Below are 19,925 nucleotides of genomic sequence, written 5' to 3'. Positions count from 1 at the left end.
TGAGTGAGAGCTGCTTCTGATTGGTCAACCAACCAATTGGTGAACCAACATATACACCCAAATGGCACCAGACAGAACTCATCAACTATAATGGGGTCCATCTGGCTTCAATTTGCCCTCCAACCTTTTACTGGACAAAATAGAGCATGATCCTGGGTTACTTGTCTGCCATTTTTCTTCTAGACCTGTGTCAGAGGCTCCAAACTGAGCCTTAGGCACCGATGTGAACATAGCCTTACTGGTACCTATTTCTCTATAGGTTTGTTTTTCCTTGATGTGGGTGCATACTGGCAGCTGGTTCATTCCAGAAGATCCCCACTCAAGCTCATTGCAATGACATATTTGCATTGTCATGTAGAAAGTTGTTTGTTATTTGTAATGAATTTGCATTTAAGTATAGAAGCTTTGTTTTCTGTGTTTTGTAGCTTCAAGTTAATTATGATAAGCATCTTGGTAATCTCATAATCCACATACTGCAAGCAAGGAATCTTGTTCCCAGAGACAACAACGGTTATTCAGATCCTTTTGTGAAGGTATATCTTCTTCCAGGAAGAGGGTAAGATGAATGTAACTTTTAGTTCTGCAGAATAAACATTTTAGAGAATAGTTTGTTTAATTGTGATAATCCTTTCAAAGTGAGATATCAGGCATCATAACGTTCCAAGAAAACCAATAGTGATATTTTGACTGTATTAGATTTTTCCCATGTGTTACAATTACATAGCTATGTGAAATGATAATCTAGAAGCTTTAACTCATATTATTGCCGCATTTATCAAGTATTACAAAATACATATACAATATCTGCAGTATGTATAGTGTACTAGGAAGGATTTAAGCGCAGTATAAAATCATTGCACTCTTTACAACAACATTTCAATTCTTAAAGAGCCCGTTATAATTTTCCAGTTCTTTAATTTTAATGTCACTATTGTTTTACCTAATTACCATACTATTGGTAATAAAAATATGCTGTGATGAACTTTGTACAAATCACATGCATATAACACAACACGACAGAGAAAGATCCAAAGGGAGCTTAATGTACGATAATATATAAATTTTGGCTCCTTATGGCCTTTTAGGCTGGCTTTACACAGGCATATTTGCACGCGAATTACACAGAGAATAAAACCCATTGAAATTCATTCACATTTCCAGATTTTGTGCACACATTTTGGTTATGCAAAAAAAAAATAGAACATTCTCTATTTTTCTGCATATATGTGCACCAAAGGTCCCCATAGAAGATAATAGAATGTGCGCATGCACAATATGCAAGGAGATGTGTGAAACACTGCATAATTCCGCTGGAAAAAAAAGAGACATCTGGAACTAATTAGGCATTTCAGTTGTTGCGTCTTGTTTGCTGCGTGCAAATGCACATGCCTTACGAGGGTAAAAAGTACAGCAAAAAAACACGCCATTGCGCAAACAAAAAAACATAGTTATTTTGCACAAAATCACAGCGCTCAGTCGCATGCAAAAATATGCTTGTGCGTGTGTGAAGCCGGCCTTAAAGATGTCTTTCTCTTACTGTGGGGAAAGCCCCTAAATTTCAATTGTATTTGAATTCTAGCTAAATAAATTTATAGCAAATGTCTACAATAAGATTTCTTAAACTATTATTTACATCATATCTCCAGTTATAGCAAACATCTAATATGTCATAGAGACAAGTTTTATCAGTGGGAGATAGAGATGAGCAAACTTAACCTGTACACGTCAAATTTGGGTCAAACTTTGCCAAAAATTTGGTTTGGTGAGAACCTGAACCTCAGGTGATTTGTTTTTGCTGAATCAATGGTTAGCACCGTTGACTAGCAGTGCTGGAGTCCTAGGCTGAAGTTTGACCAAAGACAACATCTCCAAGGAGTTTTCCCATTCCATGCAGATATTGTCCATGGTCAGATTTCAATCTGGGACCCCAGCACTGCAAGTCAACAATGCTAACCATTAAGCTACATCCAGTGAAAAGGTACCACTGCTCTTAGATAGTGTTCAATACATGGTTTAGTGGTTTTTATGAACATCAGGTTCAGTTTGAACTAACCAAACCTTTTTAAGGAATTCGACAAACTGGCTGAACTAAACTTTTGAAAAATTAGCTCATTTCTAGTAGGGGACTTCCGAAACATCCACTATCTGCTAGAATGAAGTCCCTAAAACATTTTTACAGAGCATAGTGCCTTTATCTCTCCTAGGAGAGCAAAATACAACCTTGGACTTTAGCTTTCCCAAGTAAAGCTAGGAAATATCAATAGTCACTATGCATTTGAGCAGCTTTTTTCTAAAGAGCTGTGGGGGTCCACCAATTACTCTATGACATATGAATTTTCTATAACTGAAGATATGCCTTGCATAAATTATTCAAACACCAATACTGTAAATCCACATGTTTGTTTTACTTTTATTTTTTGTCTATGTTTCCCCAAACATAAGCATAATAACTGGTTGCTCCAGTTAAGCTTAAAGTTAACTAAAACCCCCAAGTCCTTTTCCTTGTGAGTGTTACCCAGAGGTTTCCTATTTAGTGTGTAATGATGACACGCATTTCAACTGTCCATGTGCATAAACTTACCTTTATTAATTAGTTAAACTACATTTGCCACTTTTCTGCCCAAGCCTCCAACTTATCCAGTCACTCGTGCACCTGCTTGCGTCCTCTCTAATGTTAATTTATTTACATAGTTTTGCATCATCTGCAAAAATTACTATTTAAGAATATGGCCCAGTACTGCCCCCTGTGGTACCCCACTAGTAATGTTGACACAATCAGAGTATGTCCCATTTATAACCACCCTCTGCTTTCTGTCACTGAGACTATTACTTACCCACTTACACACATTCTCACCCAGACTAAGGATTCTCATTTTATATGCCAACCTTTTTCATGCGGCACAGTATCAAGTGCTTTGGAAAAGTCCAGATACACAAGATCCGGTGACTCACAGTCTAGTCTAGAACTTACCTCCTCATAGAAGCTGATCAGGTTGGTTTGACAGTAGCGATCTTTCATAAACCCATGCTGATATGGAGTTATACAGCCATTTTCCTTGAAGTACTCTAGGATAGCATCTCTTAGAAACCCTTCAAACATTTTACCCACAATACAGTATATTTCCTACAATATACATCTACTTACGTCTGTGTCATGTTTGTAAGCAATATGTAAACCAGGAAGGAAAAGAATGTTGTTTACCTCTATATGTATGTTATGTCTTTCATGTGTATTTTCTGTTTTATCTTTGCTTGCTTCCTATGCTTTCTCATCTTTGTGTAATTCCCCTTTACTCGGTCCTTTCAGCCAAGTAATGGTTGTCCAGAATGCCAGGTAGAGTTTGACTTTATTTTTTAAAACAGATTGATATTACTTTGCATGAAAAGCGTACACAAAGAAACATTTCTTGACGCATTTTACAAAATGTATTACAAATAATTATTTGTAGACATTTTAGAATTAAAGGGGTTCTCCAGTTTTGGGTACTGTATTAAACAGAAAGGAATATGTTTTCCCATTGGTTTATATAAAACTTTGTCTAAGCCTGTTTCACAGTTAGCAGAAGGTTGAAGAGAGAAGTGTGCTCTACTCTTAGGCTACATACCTCATGAGACACTGTTCCATGTTGTTACTTCTGTGCCTTTCAGGGAGCACACTTACAGTCAGATGGTTAAGACATAAGGGCCACTCTGGTGATTTTTTTTTAATTCATTCATTAGGTAGCTATCCCCCAGTCTATATAAATGAACGAGTGTTACCTTTGTTAATTATTTATTTCTGTCTGAAACTCCTGGCCTATTTTTTCTCACATGGTCATGTGATCTCATTTCTCATGAGCTCAGATTTGCTTGTGGTTATATATTCATTTTCTAGTCAATTTCTCAGTCTGTGTGATACGTTACCGAAAACTACCACTGAAACTGTCTTGAGGGTGACCCAAAATCTCCTGTCACAGTTACTGATGGTGATCACACAGCTTCTCTCACACAGTTATAATAGAGGAGATCACAGCTCATCCTCCTGACTGTAGACTTATGGTCTGTAGCTTATCTAGGTGAATATAGAAGGTAATGATAATTAAAATGTCCCCCAGTAGTTAAACACCTTTTGGTAATGGTAATGTGCAATTATCAATGTATTCATACATTCCCGGAGGAATAAAAGAGCAAGAGCATAATATAGCGTTCTAGGAAGCAAATACTCCAGAATTGAAAAGTGCATGTCAGGAGAGCTTACAAGTCCTCCTGTACTAAACCCTTTGACCATTGTCAAAAGATTTTTATCCCTAATACGTTCTGCCTTCTGTCTAAGAATTGTCGGTGGCCAATTAAATTTATATGCCAACTCTCTAAAGAGCGTGCTTCTTTAAATTCAGTTGGATCATTTAGTAATTCCCAATACAGGAATGGGAAAAAAAAGAATATATAAGGCGGGATCCTAGTACATGATAGAACCAAAGAGTGCCCAGGGGACCCCACTGATTTTAATGGGGGCTGATAAACTTCCAGTATGTGAACCAGCTAGACCCCAATTGAAATGACACAGCATGCGGTGCTATTTTGGTCAGGTTTTGAACCAGATTTGCGCCAAAGATTTTGAACACAGCCTCCAACTGAAATGTGAATAGACCCTTAAATACATTTTTTAATAACTATTCACTAAACCATATGTATCTATGTAATATCAAATGAATATGTATGCAGTATTCAAGTAAAAAACATAAAGTATTTTTATAAACATAGAGAACCCCTTTAACTTATCTGCATGATGGCTTTACAACTTGAACTGGATTCCACAATGAGCTAAATGTTAAGGAAAGTATTCACCCGTGTAAAACACTCTGTATTGTCTTTAATAAAATAGCTTTTTTAATAGAAAATATTTTATTTTCTAAAGGAGAATATGTTATTTTTTTTCATTTAAAATGTGACGCTTGACTTGAGTTTGGCAAATATGTATCCATTTTCTCCCATTTAGGGTGTGGTAGACTGTTGAATTATTATAAATTAATTCTATATTATAACCATATGAATCATACCAAAACTGTCTTAATACTATAAAAATAATGAAAATCAATAATATAGTACATATAATTATAGTTACAAGTCTTTGTCAGGAAATGAAAAGTTTTGTTTTTTGACATTCTTCTGCATCTAGCCTGCAATTTAGTCTTTCTTCAAAAGGACCCAAAGCTGTGTTTACAGAGTTATCAAGGACTATAATATTTATGGTCTCTCCTCAGGATAGATCATCAGTATCGGATCACTGGGGGTCTACTGCCCAGTACCCCCTCCAATCAACTGTTTGAAGAGACCATAGCACTGGGGTGGGAGCTGTTGGATCTTCTCTGGCCAATGACATCACTTTTATTAATCACTTGGCCTATGAACAGCTCAGTCTTATTCAAGTGAATATAATTCAAGCGCTGTGGAATAAGTTGGTGCTATACAAATAAAGAATATTATTATTAATTGAAGTCCTATACCAGTCTGCTAGGAAATAAACAATGCTGTGTTTGGATGCACTGAAGAGACCTTAGCGCCGTGGCCTTTTCAAACAGCTGATCTGAGGACAAGTCATCAATATACTAGTTCATAAAAGGCCTTTAATTTGTTGGCAAGCTAGGACTATGAAACTCATAAAACTATGTAAACCCTTGTTAAAGTATCATAAAGTACTATTTTCTTCAGTTGATGTTTGTACGATTTCCCTTTAATCACCTCCTCACTTTCAAAAAAATCATAACACTTTTATTTAATCATCAATATAGATGTTTGAGGGCTTGTTTTTTTGCAGGACGATTTGTATTTTTCAATGGTACTATGTAATGTACCATAGAATTTTTTAAAAGTTTTTTTCCTATACAGTAGAAGTGGAGTGAAATAAAAAAAACTCAATTCTGCCATCTTTGGGGGGGATTTGTTGCTATGGTGTACACACTATCACAAAAAATGACATGATAACTTTATTCTGTGAGTCAGTATAATTGTTACGATACCAAATTTATATAGGTTTTTTGTTTGTTGTACTACTTTTAAAAAATAAAATATCTTTGGGAAAAAAATTAAATTATTTTCTGCCTCCATTTTACACAGGCATAACTTTTTTTATTTTCCTGTTGAGATAGTTGTAAAGGGGCTATTTTTTGTGGGATGTTCGGTAGTTTCTATTAGTATAATTTTAGAGTTCATGTGACTTTTTGATCACCTTTTATTATATTTTTTCTTGGAGATGGTGTGATCAAAAAAGCACAATTCTGATGTTGTGTTTTTTTTATTTCTGAGGGGTAAACAATGCATTATTTTGATAGATCTAACTTTTATGGATGCAAGATGCCAAGTATGTTTTGGTTTTTTTAATTTAGATTTTTTATTATAAATATGGGAAAAGGGGAGTTTCCTAAACTTTTGTTGCCTTTTATTTTTTTTTAAATAATAAACAAAACTTTTTAAACTGATTGTCCAATAGGGGACAAGAACTTGTGATGGTTTGATGACTCCTGCAGTATGATGTAATATCATAGTGTTACATCATACCATGATTCAACAGGCATAGCTTGATAGCAATCTGCGACAGCAACCTTGGGGGCTTTCAAAAGGCCCGGCTGCCATGGCAACCAAACAACATCCAGTGACCTTATTGCAAGTGGCCGTTCCGGCCATTTAAATGCCGATGTCATTATTGACAATTAATAGCTCTGATCAGCAGCGGTGCTGATTGGAGCTGTTGCTGGCGGGTGTTAGCTGTAAGAAATAGTCTGCACCCACATTGTATGGAACTGGATTGACCCCCAATCCCCCTCCATACAATCCCCAAACACACAGGACACAACTGTACGTCCTGTGTCCTTAATGGGTTAGATCCTTGTTTAAACTATTTTCTTTTCAATTCCTTCAAATATGTTTCTTACATATTTCACTTATCCTTTTGCTGCTACAAATTACAGCTTGTTTATTTACTGCTGTCACAAATTCCTCTCTTTAGTCCCACATATAATTATAATTTGTCCTCATTCTTTATAAGTTTTTGATATCCTCTTAGTGTATTCCATTTATTTCTCATATGTGGTCTAATAATATACTTTCTTTCATCCTTCTGCCATTCAAGTTTAAATCTGCCAAACAGCATTGCCAACACTTGGGCACAATAGTGCTTATATTCTCGGATCATGTTTCTGATCTTGGAGACAGAAATCATATCAGAGCTGTCTTGTAACTGAAGGATAGGAAAGTAAATACACAGCTTGAGACAACTAGGTCCTCATACAAAATGTGTTCCTTGCCATCACTTTGTCTTTCTGGCATAGAGTGGCATTTGGGCCCATTTATAGGAAATTGTCACCACCTATGCGCAACATAAATTTAGTTTTGGTGCTTCAAGGACAGGTCCCGCTGTTTCCAGGGGTGTAAATTTTATACTTACTTGGTTCACCATTCCCACATTGTCACCCTGAGAACTTGGCACTCATCCTATCAGTATGACTTACATTCAGTCTTTGCTTGTGCACTCCAATAGAGAACAGTGGAATGTGTGCTTACAGACTGAGTGAAAAGAGTCATGCTAATAGATGGAGTGCTGACTTTTCGATGTGACAGTATAGGAAACAAGGAGCCAGGTGAGTATAAAAATTATACCCCTGGACTTAGTGGGACCTATCCTATAACGACCATAACTTAGTTTATGGTGCTTACAGGAGATGACTTGGGTGTTGGTACCACTTCTAAAGTCTCCTATTATTTGGTTGTATTGGTATAAATTACTCTTCTGAAATAGACAAATCTTTTTTTGTTATTAAAGCCATTGAAATGTTTCCTAGTGGTTATTACTAAAATATATAAGTAAAAGATTTAACTACATTGCAGTAGTTTTTGAGTCTGAAATGGGATTTAGGATTAGTCATCAATTCAATATCAGATTGTTGGGGATTTGACTCCCAGTATTCCCACTAATCAACTATTTGAACAGTTGGTGATGCTCAAGCGAGCCTTGTAGCCTCTTTATGAGCTTGTAATGTCATGTTAATTGGTCAGATAGCCTTCAGAAGGTCAGTCTCATTCCAATACATGTACAGTATTGTGCACTGTCTACAATGAAGAACCTGAGAACTTGCCTGAATGTCAAAGCCTCTTCAAACAGTTGATCAATGAACAGTGAGGGTGCCAGAAGTTGCATCTCCACCAATATAATATTGATGATCTATGCTAAGATAGGTCATTTTTATCTAAAATGTTAAAATCCCACCTAATCTCCTTAAAGGGGTTAAGGGGTTGTCTCACGCCGAAACGTTTTTTTGTTTTTTTTCAATAGGCCCCCCGTTCGGCGCGAGACAAACACAAAGGATGGGTTAAAAAAAAAAACAGTTTAGTACTTACCCGAATCCCCACTCTGCGGCGACTTCTTTCTTACCTTAGCAAGATGGCCGCCGGGATCTTCACCCACGATGCACCGCGGGTCTTCTCCCATGGTGCACCGTGGGCTCTGTGCAGTCCATTGCCGATTCCAGCCTCCTGATTGGCTGGAATCGGCACACGTGACGGGGCGGAGCTACGAGGACCAGCTCTCCGGCACGAGCGGGCCCATTCACCAGGGAGAAGACCGGACTGCGCAAGCGCGTCTAATCGGGCGATTAGACGCTGAAATTAGACGGCACCATGGCGACGGGGACGCTAGCAATGGAACAGGTAAGTGAATAACTTCTGTATGGCTCATATTTAATGCACGATGTACATTACAAAGTGCATTAATATGGCCATACAGAAGTGCTGAACCCCACTTTCTTTCGCAGGGAACAACCCCTTTAAGGATCCATGTGGTAAAAATAGCAAGTAAACTTTTTTTCTGTAAGTCAGTATAAATACAATACCAAGCAATATGCTAGCTAAAAATATGCTTTATTAAAAAAGTAATTTTTGTGTTGCGAAATTCAGGCAGTCAAACATTTTTTTATCAGCATAACCATAGGAGAACTTTAATTTTGTGGGATGAGCTGTCATTTTTATTGGTACTATTTTGGGGTACATATAGCATCTCATTTTTTTATAATTTTTGAGGGGAGGGAATGAAAAGAAACAGCAAAACTACAAGGAGGATGTTACGCCACATGGCATGTAATATAGATAATAAGATAACCTTATTGTGTGGACTGTTATAGTTGATGTGTTAAAAAGTATGCATTTTTTATCTTAAACTTTTAAAAATTAAAATATTTTTTAATGAAAAAATTTGGGATATTTACTGATTTAAGGTTTTTTGGGGTGATTTACTTAAAATAAATTTTAATTAAACTTATTGTTTTGTCCCCTTATGACAAATAAAGCATTAATTCCTTTCAGTGTTACTTAATATGTTAATAGACAGATACTTATGCCAAGTCTGGGGAGTCTTTTTTAGGCCCCTGGCTGCCTTGGTAATCCATTGGTATGCCACTATCATGTTAGGGTGGTCTGATGAGTTGACAGAAGGATTCAACTCCCTCTGTCAAACACCTTAAATGTTGAAGTCACGTTTCAATTTCTATTTACAGCTTTATAATCAACAAAATATTAAAATGTTCATCAGGCCTGATGCCCACGTCGGTGGCAAACACAGAAGAGTCCATCAGGGCACCCCCTAAACACTCATACTCACCTTCCAGATCTGCCAAATTATTCCTGTCCCTCAAGCCGGCACGCATATGCAGTACAGCGTATGACACGCTGGCAGTGCGGGATGACGCGGCCGGTGGTGGGCGGGGGCGCGTATTCACACGAGGCTTCTGCTGTGCTACAGTAGAAGTATAGCGTGTCGGACGACTTCCATTGACTACAGTGAAAGCCAGCTGCACGTATTCCCGCGGCAATTAGAACATGCCACGGTTTCTTTCATGCTGCAGAATTCTGCAGTGGAATTCCGCAGTGTGAACATTGAACTATCAGGTTCGATAGAACTTAATAGCTGTGGCATAACGCTGCAGATTTCCGCCTCGTCAAAAACGTGGCAGAAATCCGACTGTGGGCATTAGCCCTCAAAGTGTTTTAACACAAGGCATTGCATGACGTAGTGTACATGTATATCTTGGTGCACTGAGGGGTTACTAGTCATCTACAGAACAAAAATAGCAAATGTTATTACATAGTATGACCAAGTCATTTAGAAAAAATGTAGAAGTAAAATAAGCAGTTCCATAACAGATCAAGTTTGCAGTCTTACATCTTGCATGCATGTTAATTAATTAAGAAAGCTCTTAAGTAAAATTACTGTAACATTATTATTTTCTGCCTTAGTGCTGAATACAAGCGAAGAACAAAATATGTGCAAAAAAGTCTAAACCCAGAATGGAATCAGACTGTGATATATAAGAGCATTTCCATGGAACAGGTTTGTGAAATGTGACTTTATTTTTTTATTACGATGTTCAGAAATTTGTTATATATCTGGACTTTTAGGTGTGTGTTTGTGACTAGAGATGAGCGAATATACTCGTTTTGAGTAATTACTCGATCGAGCACCGCGATTTTCGAGTACTTCCGTACTCGGGTGAAAAGATTCGGGCGGTGCCGGGGGGCGGGGGGGAGGTGTGGTGGAGCGGGGGTAGCAGTGGGGAACAGGGGGGAGCCCTCTCTCTCTCCCTCTCCCCCCCACTCCCCGCTGCAACCCCCCACTCACCCACGGCGGCCCCCCGAATCTTTTCGCCCGAGTACGGAAGTACTCGAAAATCGCGGCACTCGGGTGAAAAAGGGGCGTGGCCAAGTAGGTTCGCTCATCTCTATTTGTGACCTTTGCTTTTTTTCACATTTTCTAACTTGAAAAATGGAAATGATTAATTGCTCGAAAGATTAGTTGCTGGAGTATTATAGCTTGAAATCAAAACTTGTATTATGTTCTGTTGTCTGCTTATTAATTGTATTTCCTAAATGCATTTATCTATGTTAGCATATGTCTACTTTTAGAGATAACTTTATACTGTTACCTTGAGAAATAGAAGAGTTTTTTCCCCTTTCAAATGCATGATAGATTTCTTGCAAATGAAACAGAACTTGTAAAGATGAATTCATATATTTCTGTGTTTTAGTTATGAATTGCCTTTGTGAGCTTTGTAGCTTTTTTTCTGTAGATATGTGTTTCAGTGCACTGTTTCAAATAGCATTTAAGAAATGTAGTATTCCAAAATTCACAACACATAATAAGCAGCAGAAAAAGTTAATTTTAAAATTTAAAAAGTAATTTTTCTCATTGGAAATTTTATGCAACTAAGATATGAAGTGTTTATCCCATGCCTGAATTCATTCTAAGACAGTCTTTTATGCAGTTTTTTGATCTAGAAGTGGATCCAACATGAAAAAAAACATATAAGCCCTTCCTTTATACTACAAGTTTCTTTTTGATCCACTTCTGGCTTTGGCTCCAATAGCTTAAAGAAAAACTAAAAGTGCATTTCCAGCCTAATACAACTATACTAATTAGTTTAAGTGAAACAAACAGGATGATTAGAAAATATTTCCTAGTTTTGTAAATTTCCAGATAGTACATGAATGTCTCAGCCAGCTAACAACTATGGTAAGGATCAGTGAACTCCAAAGAAACAGGAAACACATAATGATCATTGTCAGAGCTGCCTTCTTTTCAGCTGCCTTAGGGCGCCTACCCACTGGCGTTGCCGATTTTCACGCGTGAAAAACGCAACGTTTTCCGCTGCGTTTTTTGCGGCTTTTTCGCGGCGTTTTTCGTTAATTTCCATTGACAATCATGGGTGCATTAAGAGAAAAATAAGGAGACATATGCAACTGACAGTTCCTATGTTAAAAATTGCAACGGACTGGAAAAAAGAACCCCAATGGACGAGAACACATTCTATACTAATTGCTCTTCAGAAAAAACGCAAAACGCAATTTAGCATCGCAGGAAAAAAAACGTCAGTGGGTAGGCACCCTTATTTGGATTTTGATCAGCAGTTTGAATATGGCAAGCTCTGGGTGGCTCTGCATGACTTTGGTGTCTCAGTTGACTTTATCAAGCTTATCAGATCATTGTATATCAATCAAGAAGCAATGGTGCGAAACTTTTTGGTGATACTAGTTCAGGATTAGCAGGGGTGTGAGACAGAGCTGCATATTATCCTCATTTCTCTTCAAACTTTATGCTGAGGTGATCATGAGAAAATTAGTGATGGACTCACCCAACATTAAAGGGAAAATCAGAGGAAGAACCAACAACAACTTGAGATATACCAGTGATATGACTCTGCTGGCTGATAGGAGAACCTGATAAACATGATTTTGAAACTTAAGGAAAAAAGTTAAAAAAGGGGTGTCCACTAGAGATAAGTGATTGTACTCGCTAAGGCAAATTACTCGAGCGAGTATTGCCATTTTCGAGTACATGCCCGCTCGTGCCAAAAGATTTAGGGGCCGGCAGGGGTGAGTGGTGAGTTGCGGGAGTAAGCATGGGGGAGCGAGAGATCTCCACCCTGTTCCTCCCAGCTCTCCCACGCCACCCCCCACCCCCGAATCTTTTTGCATGAGCAGGCATGTACTCGAAAATGGCAATACTTGCTCGAGTAATTTGCCTTAGCGAGTACGCTCGCTTATCTCTAGTCTCCACCTTAACACAAAGAAAACAAAGATAATGACAACAGCAGCTAATGGAAAATTGTAGCTTAAAATTAACAACAAAGAAATTGAATCAGTTTAGGAATTCATCTTCCTTGTATCAAAAATCGACCGCAATAGCAAATCCACCCCAGAAATCAAATATAGGATCGCATTGGGCCGCTCTGCAATGGTTGGCTTGAGTAAGATCCCTCTAACTACCAAAAGCAGACTAGTTAGAGCCATTGTCTTTCCTATGATGATGTATGGGTGCGAGAGTTGGATACTAAGAAAGGCAGACAGAAGGAGAATCGATGCATTTAAAATGTGGTTCTGGGGTAAATGATTAGAGAAACAGAGAAGAAAACACACAGAGAAGTGTTGGATCACATTAAACCAGGAACATCACTAGAAGTGACAGAATTTCTTTGGCCACATCATGTTATCAAACTCGCTAGATAGGTCAATAATGTTGGGAATGACCAGTGAAACCAGAAAAAAGGCTGACAAAGAACACACTGGCTTGACACTATCAAAATGGATACAATCAAACAGTTAAAAGATGCAGTGCTTTACAGGGAAGCATGGAGAAGCATGTTCACCTATAAACTCACCGAGGGTCGGACACGATTAAATAGATAGATTGAATTGGACCCAGTACTATAATTCTGTTAGAGTATCATACTGATGTCCCTATTTTAATTATGTATGTTATCTTTAAATCTCAACTATATGTCATCAGAAGTGGACAAAACAAGTATTCCCTCCTGACCTATCTATTTATACAGATAAAAACCCACCATGATAACTACTGAATAGCAATCACAAAGGAATCAACATTCAGTGGCTAAGCAATCTTATACTGAGTAGAGATTCCTAATAACAACAAGAAACATATCGATTATTCAAATCTATAATATTAAATTGCACAATCTCTAGCTCTACTACCTCCTCATGATGAGCGAATTATCTAGGACATGAGAAAGCGCAAGTATAATAGTGTATTGGATTTAGTCAATGTATCAACATTATTCAATGTGCATCTAAAATAATGCTCCTTTCAACGGTTTCAAAATAAGCTGTCAAAGACACGGCAGTGTCAAAAATAATCAGCCTGTCAAATTTGTATAACATTTGTGAACATGCGTAAAATTGTACTAATTGTGCTTTGAACTCCCACACAGCTGAAGAAAAAAACATTGGAAGTCACTGTATGGGATTACGATAGATTCTCCTCAAATGACTTTCTTGGTGAGGTACAGTAAAACAATTGATCATCGTCCAATGTACTATATGCTTACCAGATGAATATTTCCATTAAAGTAGACTCTTCATGATAATGGGAAGTATGCATTTTCAAGGAGGATTACTGTCCAGCAGTTACTTTATTCAAAAGAATTTTTTAAAGAGATTTTTAATGTTATGCTCTCATGAATAAGCGGTGGCAATTTTTTTCCTAGATTTCCAAACAATACTGGGAAAAGATTCAGACAGGACAATACCATTTCCAAGCAACCATACAATGCCCAAAGCTGCTCCTGCAGAGGTCTGCAGGATTGTCTTTGGGTATTATAGGGTTGAGGTAGATACTGTAACTACACTGTCTTACCTGATGATACATTACTTGCCGTTGCTTGCAACTTTTAAGAGATGTGGCTGTTTGTTCATGAAATCATCACTTTACATTTTTAATATATTATTAGCATAAAACATGTATAGCATATGAGCAAAAAAAACGTACATAGCTAGACATATCCCATATGGGGTTATATATCATGTTTGAAATACAAAATGATGTAGAGTATTTTAATAATAATTTCCCATTTGAATAATATTGCAGAAATTAACAAGTAAATATATAACACATAATTCTGTCTTTAGGTATTAATAGATTTATCAAATGCCTCCTATCTTGATAACATGCCACGATGGTACCCATTGAAGGAACAAAGTGAAAGTATTGACCACGCCAAGTCTCACGCCAGTCACAGCAGTCAACAAGTACCAAAGCCATCAGTCATTAAGAGCAGAAGTCATGGAATCTTCCCAGATCCAGCTAAAGGTAATACAGTAGGTGATATAGTCAATAAATAATTTTGTATTTATTTTATTTGGCGAATTATGCCTTATGAAATCTGCTCATAATTTGATACTTTGGAAGTACACAATGTTGACAATTTACTTACTGTAGATCACCAGATGTCTTGTAAAGGATATTTCAAAAATGTTCCTAGTCAATTCAGGATCAGTTAATCCAACTATCTTAACACCAATTATGTTTTTTTTCTCCTACTTGATCAAATCCATAAAAATATAACTAGCTACTTGGAAAGATGCTCGTATAATTCTAAAATAGCAAAGGACAGAAGAGAAAATTTCTACATGTTTTTATATGTTATATTACCCCCGAAAATAGGACCTACCCCTAAAATAAGCCCAACCCTGATTTTCAGAGAAGGGGGGACTTGAAATATATGCCCTATCACAAAAATAAACCTTAGCTACACTACATGGTCCCTGGTCTCTGCAGTTCCAGCAGGCTTCTGTGCAGTTCTCAGCGGCAACAGAACATTGCTTGCTGGTAATGGGGTTTGTAAACCCTGCCTCCGGCAAGCAATAACTCTGATGAGCTCTCGAGCACTGCGGCTCAGCCAATCAGTGTGGTGCTCGATGAACCAATCACTGCTATCGCATTGAACTGTGATTGGCTGTGATTTTTTAATCGAGTGCCACAGTTATTTGCTGAGCCATGGCCCTCGAGAACCAATCAGAGCAATTGCTTGCTGGAGGCGGGGTTTACAAGCCCTGTTACCAGCAAGCAATGTTCTGTCGGCCCTGAGAACTGCAAGTAAGTCTGCTAGGAACTGTGGAAAACAGCAGAAGGGACCCAGACAGCACCTGCTAGTTAAGTATAATAAGACATCCCCAAAAAATAAGACTCTTTTGGGGCAAAAATTAATATAAGACATGGTCTTATTTTCCGGGAAACACGGTACATAGCACAATGTACGTACCTGCTTTGGGACTCTAAATCAGATAACATAAGTATTGTGTGTAGGATATCACTTAAACTACATGATATTTTAAAGTTTTATTTCATATTCATATAAATGATGCAATATTACTACAGTAATATATTGAATTTCCTCAGCTCAAAAAGATTTCAAGATCAGGAAAAAGAAACCTGAAAATTGATTTTTAATTTCAGTTCTTAGTTTTAGATATGCACAAAACAAACTAATTTTCTAACTGTATACTTTTAGATATGCAGGTTCCAACTATAGAGAAATCTCATAGCAGTCCTGGTAGCTCAAAATCTTCTTCTGAGGGACACCTTCGTTCACATGGACCATCACGTAGCCAAAGTAAAAGCAGTGTCACTCAGACCCATCTAGAAGATGCTGGAGCAGCCATCGCTGCTGCTGAAGCAGCTGTCCAACAGCTTCGTCTTCAACCAAGTAAAAGACGCAAATAAATTCCTCAGCATGGCAGCTTAATGTTCATCTGTTGCCTTTTCCTGCTGTTTCCCCTCGTTGACCATTATTTGTTGTCACTACTTGTTCACCTTTGTTAAATGTCCTTTATTGTGAAAATTTTGTCCACATCTAATATATGTTACCCGATTTTTGTTTACTGAAATTTAAAGAAACTGGCTGTTTCCTCATTGGTTCATTCCTTCATCCAAGTGTGTTCATCTTGTATATCGTCTCTGGTATGCCCCATAATGTCGATTATTTGTATGACTCTTGTAGGTTGAATCTCAGCGTCATTTCTACCTTCTTAAATTTATTTTAGTCATAATACAAATCCACTTAATCTCTATACATGCAAAGTATGTGAGCATTCTCTACATTTAGGCATGCATCTGTTTGCTAAGAGATAACTTTACAAAGTTCATGCATACATTATCGCATAGTGAATGCCATGGCCATATTGAAGATTAATAAATGTTGAATCACCACTCAGTCCCACCTTTGTAAACATATTTACTCATATCATTTTCAGTGATCACCTAATACCTCTGCACTCTCATGCCAACATTCTTCATATTTGAAAAACTAAAGTGTACTTTTTTATGGATTGTAGAATTAACAGAATGATTGAAGTATTCTTATATTTTATTTCGATTTTTTTTTGTCATAGACTGTCATTAGACCTCTAGTTTAACACACATACTACTTCTGCATGGTGATCAATGATGTAAATCATGAGTCTTTACTTAGTTTATTGATATGGTTTGTTTAGGTCATTGAAACATATTCTATAAACTCTCTCATAAAATGAACTTTGTAGTAAAAAAGATATTATACATAAATATATATATTATTATTTTGCCCTATTGGACACAATATTTTTCTTTAGATTTGAACTATTAGTATTTTTTTTTAATTTAAAATATATTTTCTAAAACAGAGCACAGAATAGTAATACATCTATTCAATATAATGGAAGCAATTTACGTGTAATATACAGGATAGGCATAAATGTAATACATTTGAACAGAGTGTATTGGGTAATGGTTATTATTGGGAATACAATGATATTCGTCCACCTCCACTGGCCATAGTGAAGGTGTAGTTTAATGAGAAAACTTCCAATAACAAGATAGATGGAAGTTCATCGAAGTATTTTTCTCATTTCTATAAATCATGCAAAATAGCCCTTTATTTCCAAATAGGCAACAAAAGGAACTCTTTAGAATTTTAGAGTGTACCTCATGTAAGTTGCCCAAATACGATATATTTTTGCCATTGAGTAAAAAGAAATCATAATAAGAGTCTAAGCATAGTATAGTGGGCCAGTCTATTTCCAGAAGATCTAAGCAAGCACTTTTAGAAACACTAAAATGCAAATATGTTCAATATTAAAATATATTATAGATTTTTTTTCTTGCCTGTTATTCTTTTCAGCTGTGTAAATAAATGACATATACACAGTACCATGGTATCTTTTACTAAGCACCTTTAATGTAAATAATTCCAGTTGTTTTCCAGTTCCCAGATGTTTATATTGATACATACCATTTTAAAACTAACAATTGACCTCCTAAGTAATGCTACTGTAAACTATATTGAATGCACATATGTGTTATTACAGTCAACACCCTAGAGCATATTGTTTATGAAAATGCAAACCTTCCAAAAGAGATAATTGTATTTGTTGCAGAAATTTGTTCTTGCATGTGTTCTCACAGGACTAAAGCCATGGTGGGAAAAACATTTTTTAAACCAATAAAAAGAAACAGCCAGTTTTAAAGCCCCTTAATGCTGTGCATGTGGTGTCTCTTTGATGTTAAAAACACTACCTATCTGAATACAGAAAACAACACTTCTGTTTGCATGAATAACATTTAAGCTGGTTCCATCTGAGGATACATACTATGGGTTTCCATTTCACCCACACTGCCACAGCAGCACATAAAAGCGGTCAGTCTAATTATGCCAGGAAGCAGCATAGACACAGCATAGCAGGAGTACTCCCAATTCAAAGAACTCAGTCTGACAATCTGCCTTCACCAGCAAATGACAGCAAAGACCAAAGCCAGCTAGCACTCAAGAAGGTGATGTCTGATGGATCCGTCAAAGCAGAAGGTGAGACAAATACTGATAACAGTGTTATCATTTAAAAAAAATAAATTTAAGGGTGGCCTCACACGGGTGTAAGCACATATATGCTCTCTATCATTGGACGTATATGTGCTATGCATGGCGCATGATCGCAGGCTATTGCGCCCACAATGACGTATTTTACTGTACTTTATTGCACTGCCAGGATCACTTACATCAGTGCAGTCCCAGTAGTGCCATGTTGGAGTAGACTGGACCGCCTACCTAGTAGGCAATGCAGCCTACTTGGTAGGTTGGTCAGCTGACTTGCTAGGCTGACTCAACAAGCCCAGGTGTTTTCCTTTATGCCCCCAAAATCATGCAGATGGGGGCCTTTTGCGTGCAATTGCACAGAAAAATAGAGCATATCGCTCTATTTTGACCGTGGAAAAACACCATATGTGAAGAAACCCATTGAATTCAATAGGGTTCTATCTGCTGCCCATTGCAGGCACAGATTTTGCGGTAACAAATGAGCTCATGTGAGGCCGCTCTTAAAGCCATATCTATTTTAATGAAATGGAATGGAGTAAAGTGATTTATATATGATAACATACAGTAATTAATGGATAACCTCCAGTGCAAACCTGTTCTGATAGATCTCTTCTTAAAGAACCTTTAAAACTGAGCATATTTAAATTTATCCTTAAAGGACCAAACTGCATCAAATTTGCCACATAGGTAAATCAGGAACTTTGGGAGGTTTAATCTCGTTCGGACTTACCATTCTCAACATATTTACAGAAAATAGGAATACAAATGCAAATATGAATTAAGACGTCTTCGGAATGCCATTGGCGAAACGTTAAATTTCTGTACATAATAACCCAGCCATCTTTCTTTACTCACTGTGAACAGACTGTACATATACTGATTTTGAGCATTCTCTTAAATTAAAACCCTTTCAGACCAGTCATGCCTCCAACAGGAACCCTACAGTTATACAAAAGACTTCTGTGGCAAATATACACACAGAAAAGAAAAGCTAATTATTATTGAAATAATCAAGTTTGAAGTGGTTGACCTTATTTTCCAAAATATAATGGGGAAACAATGCGATCCAATCCAAATTACCATTAAAGTTAATGGGGCTGAAAATCAGGTCCACTAATTTGGCCTCCAGGCAGGTCCTTAAGAGAGCCAAGTCTAAATTGCATAGAATAAAGCCACCTGTTGTCATGGTGAAGCAAATTGCACAAGCAATGTGGCTCAGTAGTTAGCACAGTTTCCTTGCAGTGCTAGAGTCCAAGGTCCAAATCTCTTGACAGACAACATTTGTATGAACTAAATACAGATGTGGCCTTTGGTCAGATTTGAACCTAGACGTCCAGCACTGTAAGGCAACAGTGCCAATGACTGAGCCACCACACTTGTTCATCCTTCTTCTTCAGAGGAGAAGAAAAATAAACACAAAGAGAACATACAAAATCTATCCAGAAGTTGTCCAAAGACACAAACCTAGAACCACAACACTACAAGGAAACAGTGCTAGGCACTAAACCACCAAGCTTCTTCTTTGTTCTTCCTCTGCCTGTTTCTTCCTTTTCTAGAGGAGATCCTCTTCTCCTCTTTCTCTATGTCCTTCTCATTTTATTCATATTTCTCTTATCAATTTTGTCATTCTTCTCCTCTTTATTCTCTTTCTTTTTATTCTCTTTCTCTTTCTTTTGCATTTCCTTCTCTGAAGGAGGAGGAAAAGGAAGAAGAAGGAAGAGAAGGGATAACAAACATCATGGCTCAGTTATAAGCACT

General features: G+C 37.2%; 1 protein-coding gene across 1 annotated transcript in view; it reads left to right on the top strand.

Annotated features, from left to right (window-relative positions):
• Positions 1–19,925, top strand: part of PCLO (piccolo presynaptic cytomatrix protein) — a 163,851-nt gene that overhangs the window by 94,888 nt on the left and 49,038 nt on the right. Inside the window, exons 11-17 of the mRNA XM_066589315.1 lie at positions 426–556; positions 3,308–3,334; positions 10,264–10,357; positions 13,752–13,823; positions 14,449–14,629; positions 15,831–16,025; positions 18,087–18,158. Coding sequence (XP_066445412.1) covers positions 426–556; positions 3,308–3,334; positions 10,264–10,357; positions 13,752–13,823; positions 14,449–14,629; positions 15,831–16,025; positions 18,087–18,158 — 772 coding nt within the window. The remainder of the gene's footprint in view (positions 1–425; positions 557–3,307; positions 3,335–10,263; positions 10,358–13,751; positions 13,824–14,448; positions 14,630–15,830; positions 16,026–18,086; positions 18,159–19,925) is intronic.

Source organism: Eleutherodactylus coqui, chromosome 2 (assembly GCF_035609145.1).
Source record: "Eleutherodactylus coqui strain aEleCoq1 chromosome 2, aEleCoq1.hap1, whole genome shotgun sequence".
Taxonomy (NCBI): Eukaryota; Metazoa; Chordata; class Amphibia; order Anura; family Eleutherodactylidae; genus Eleutherodactylus; species Eleutherodactylus coqui.
This window is presented reverse-complemented; position numbering and strand designations above follow the sequence as displayed.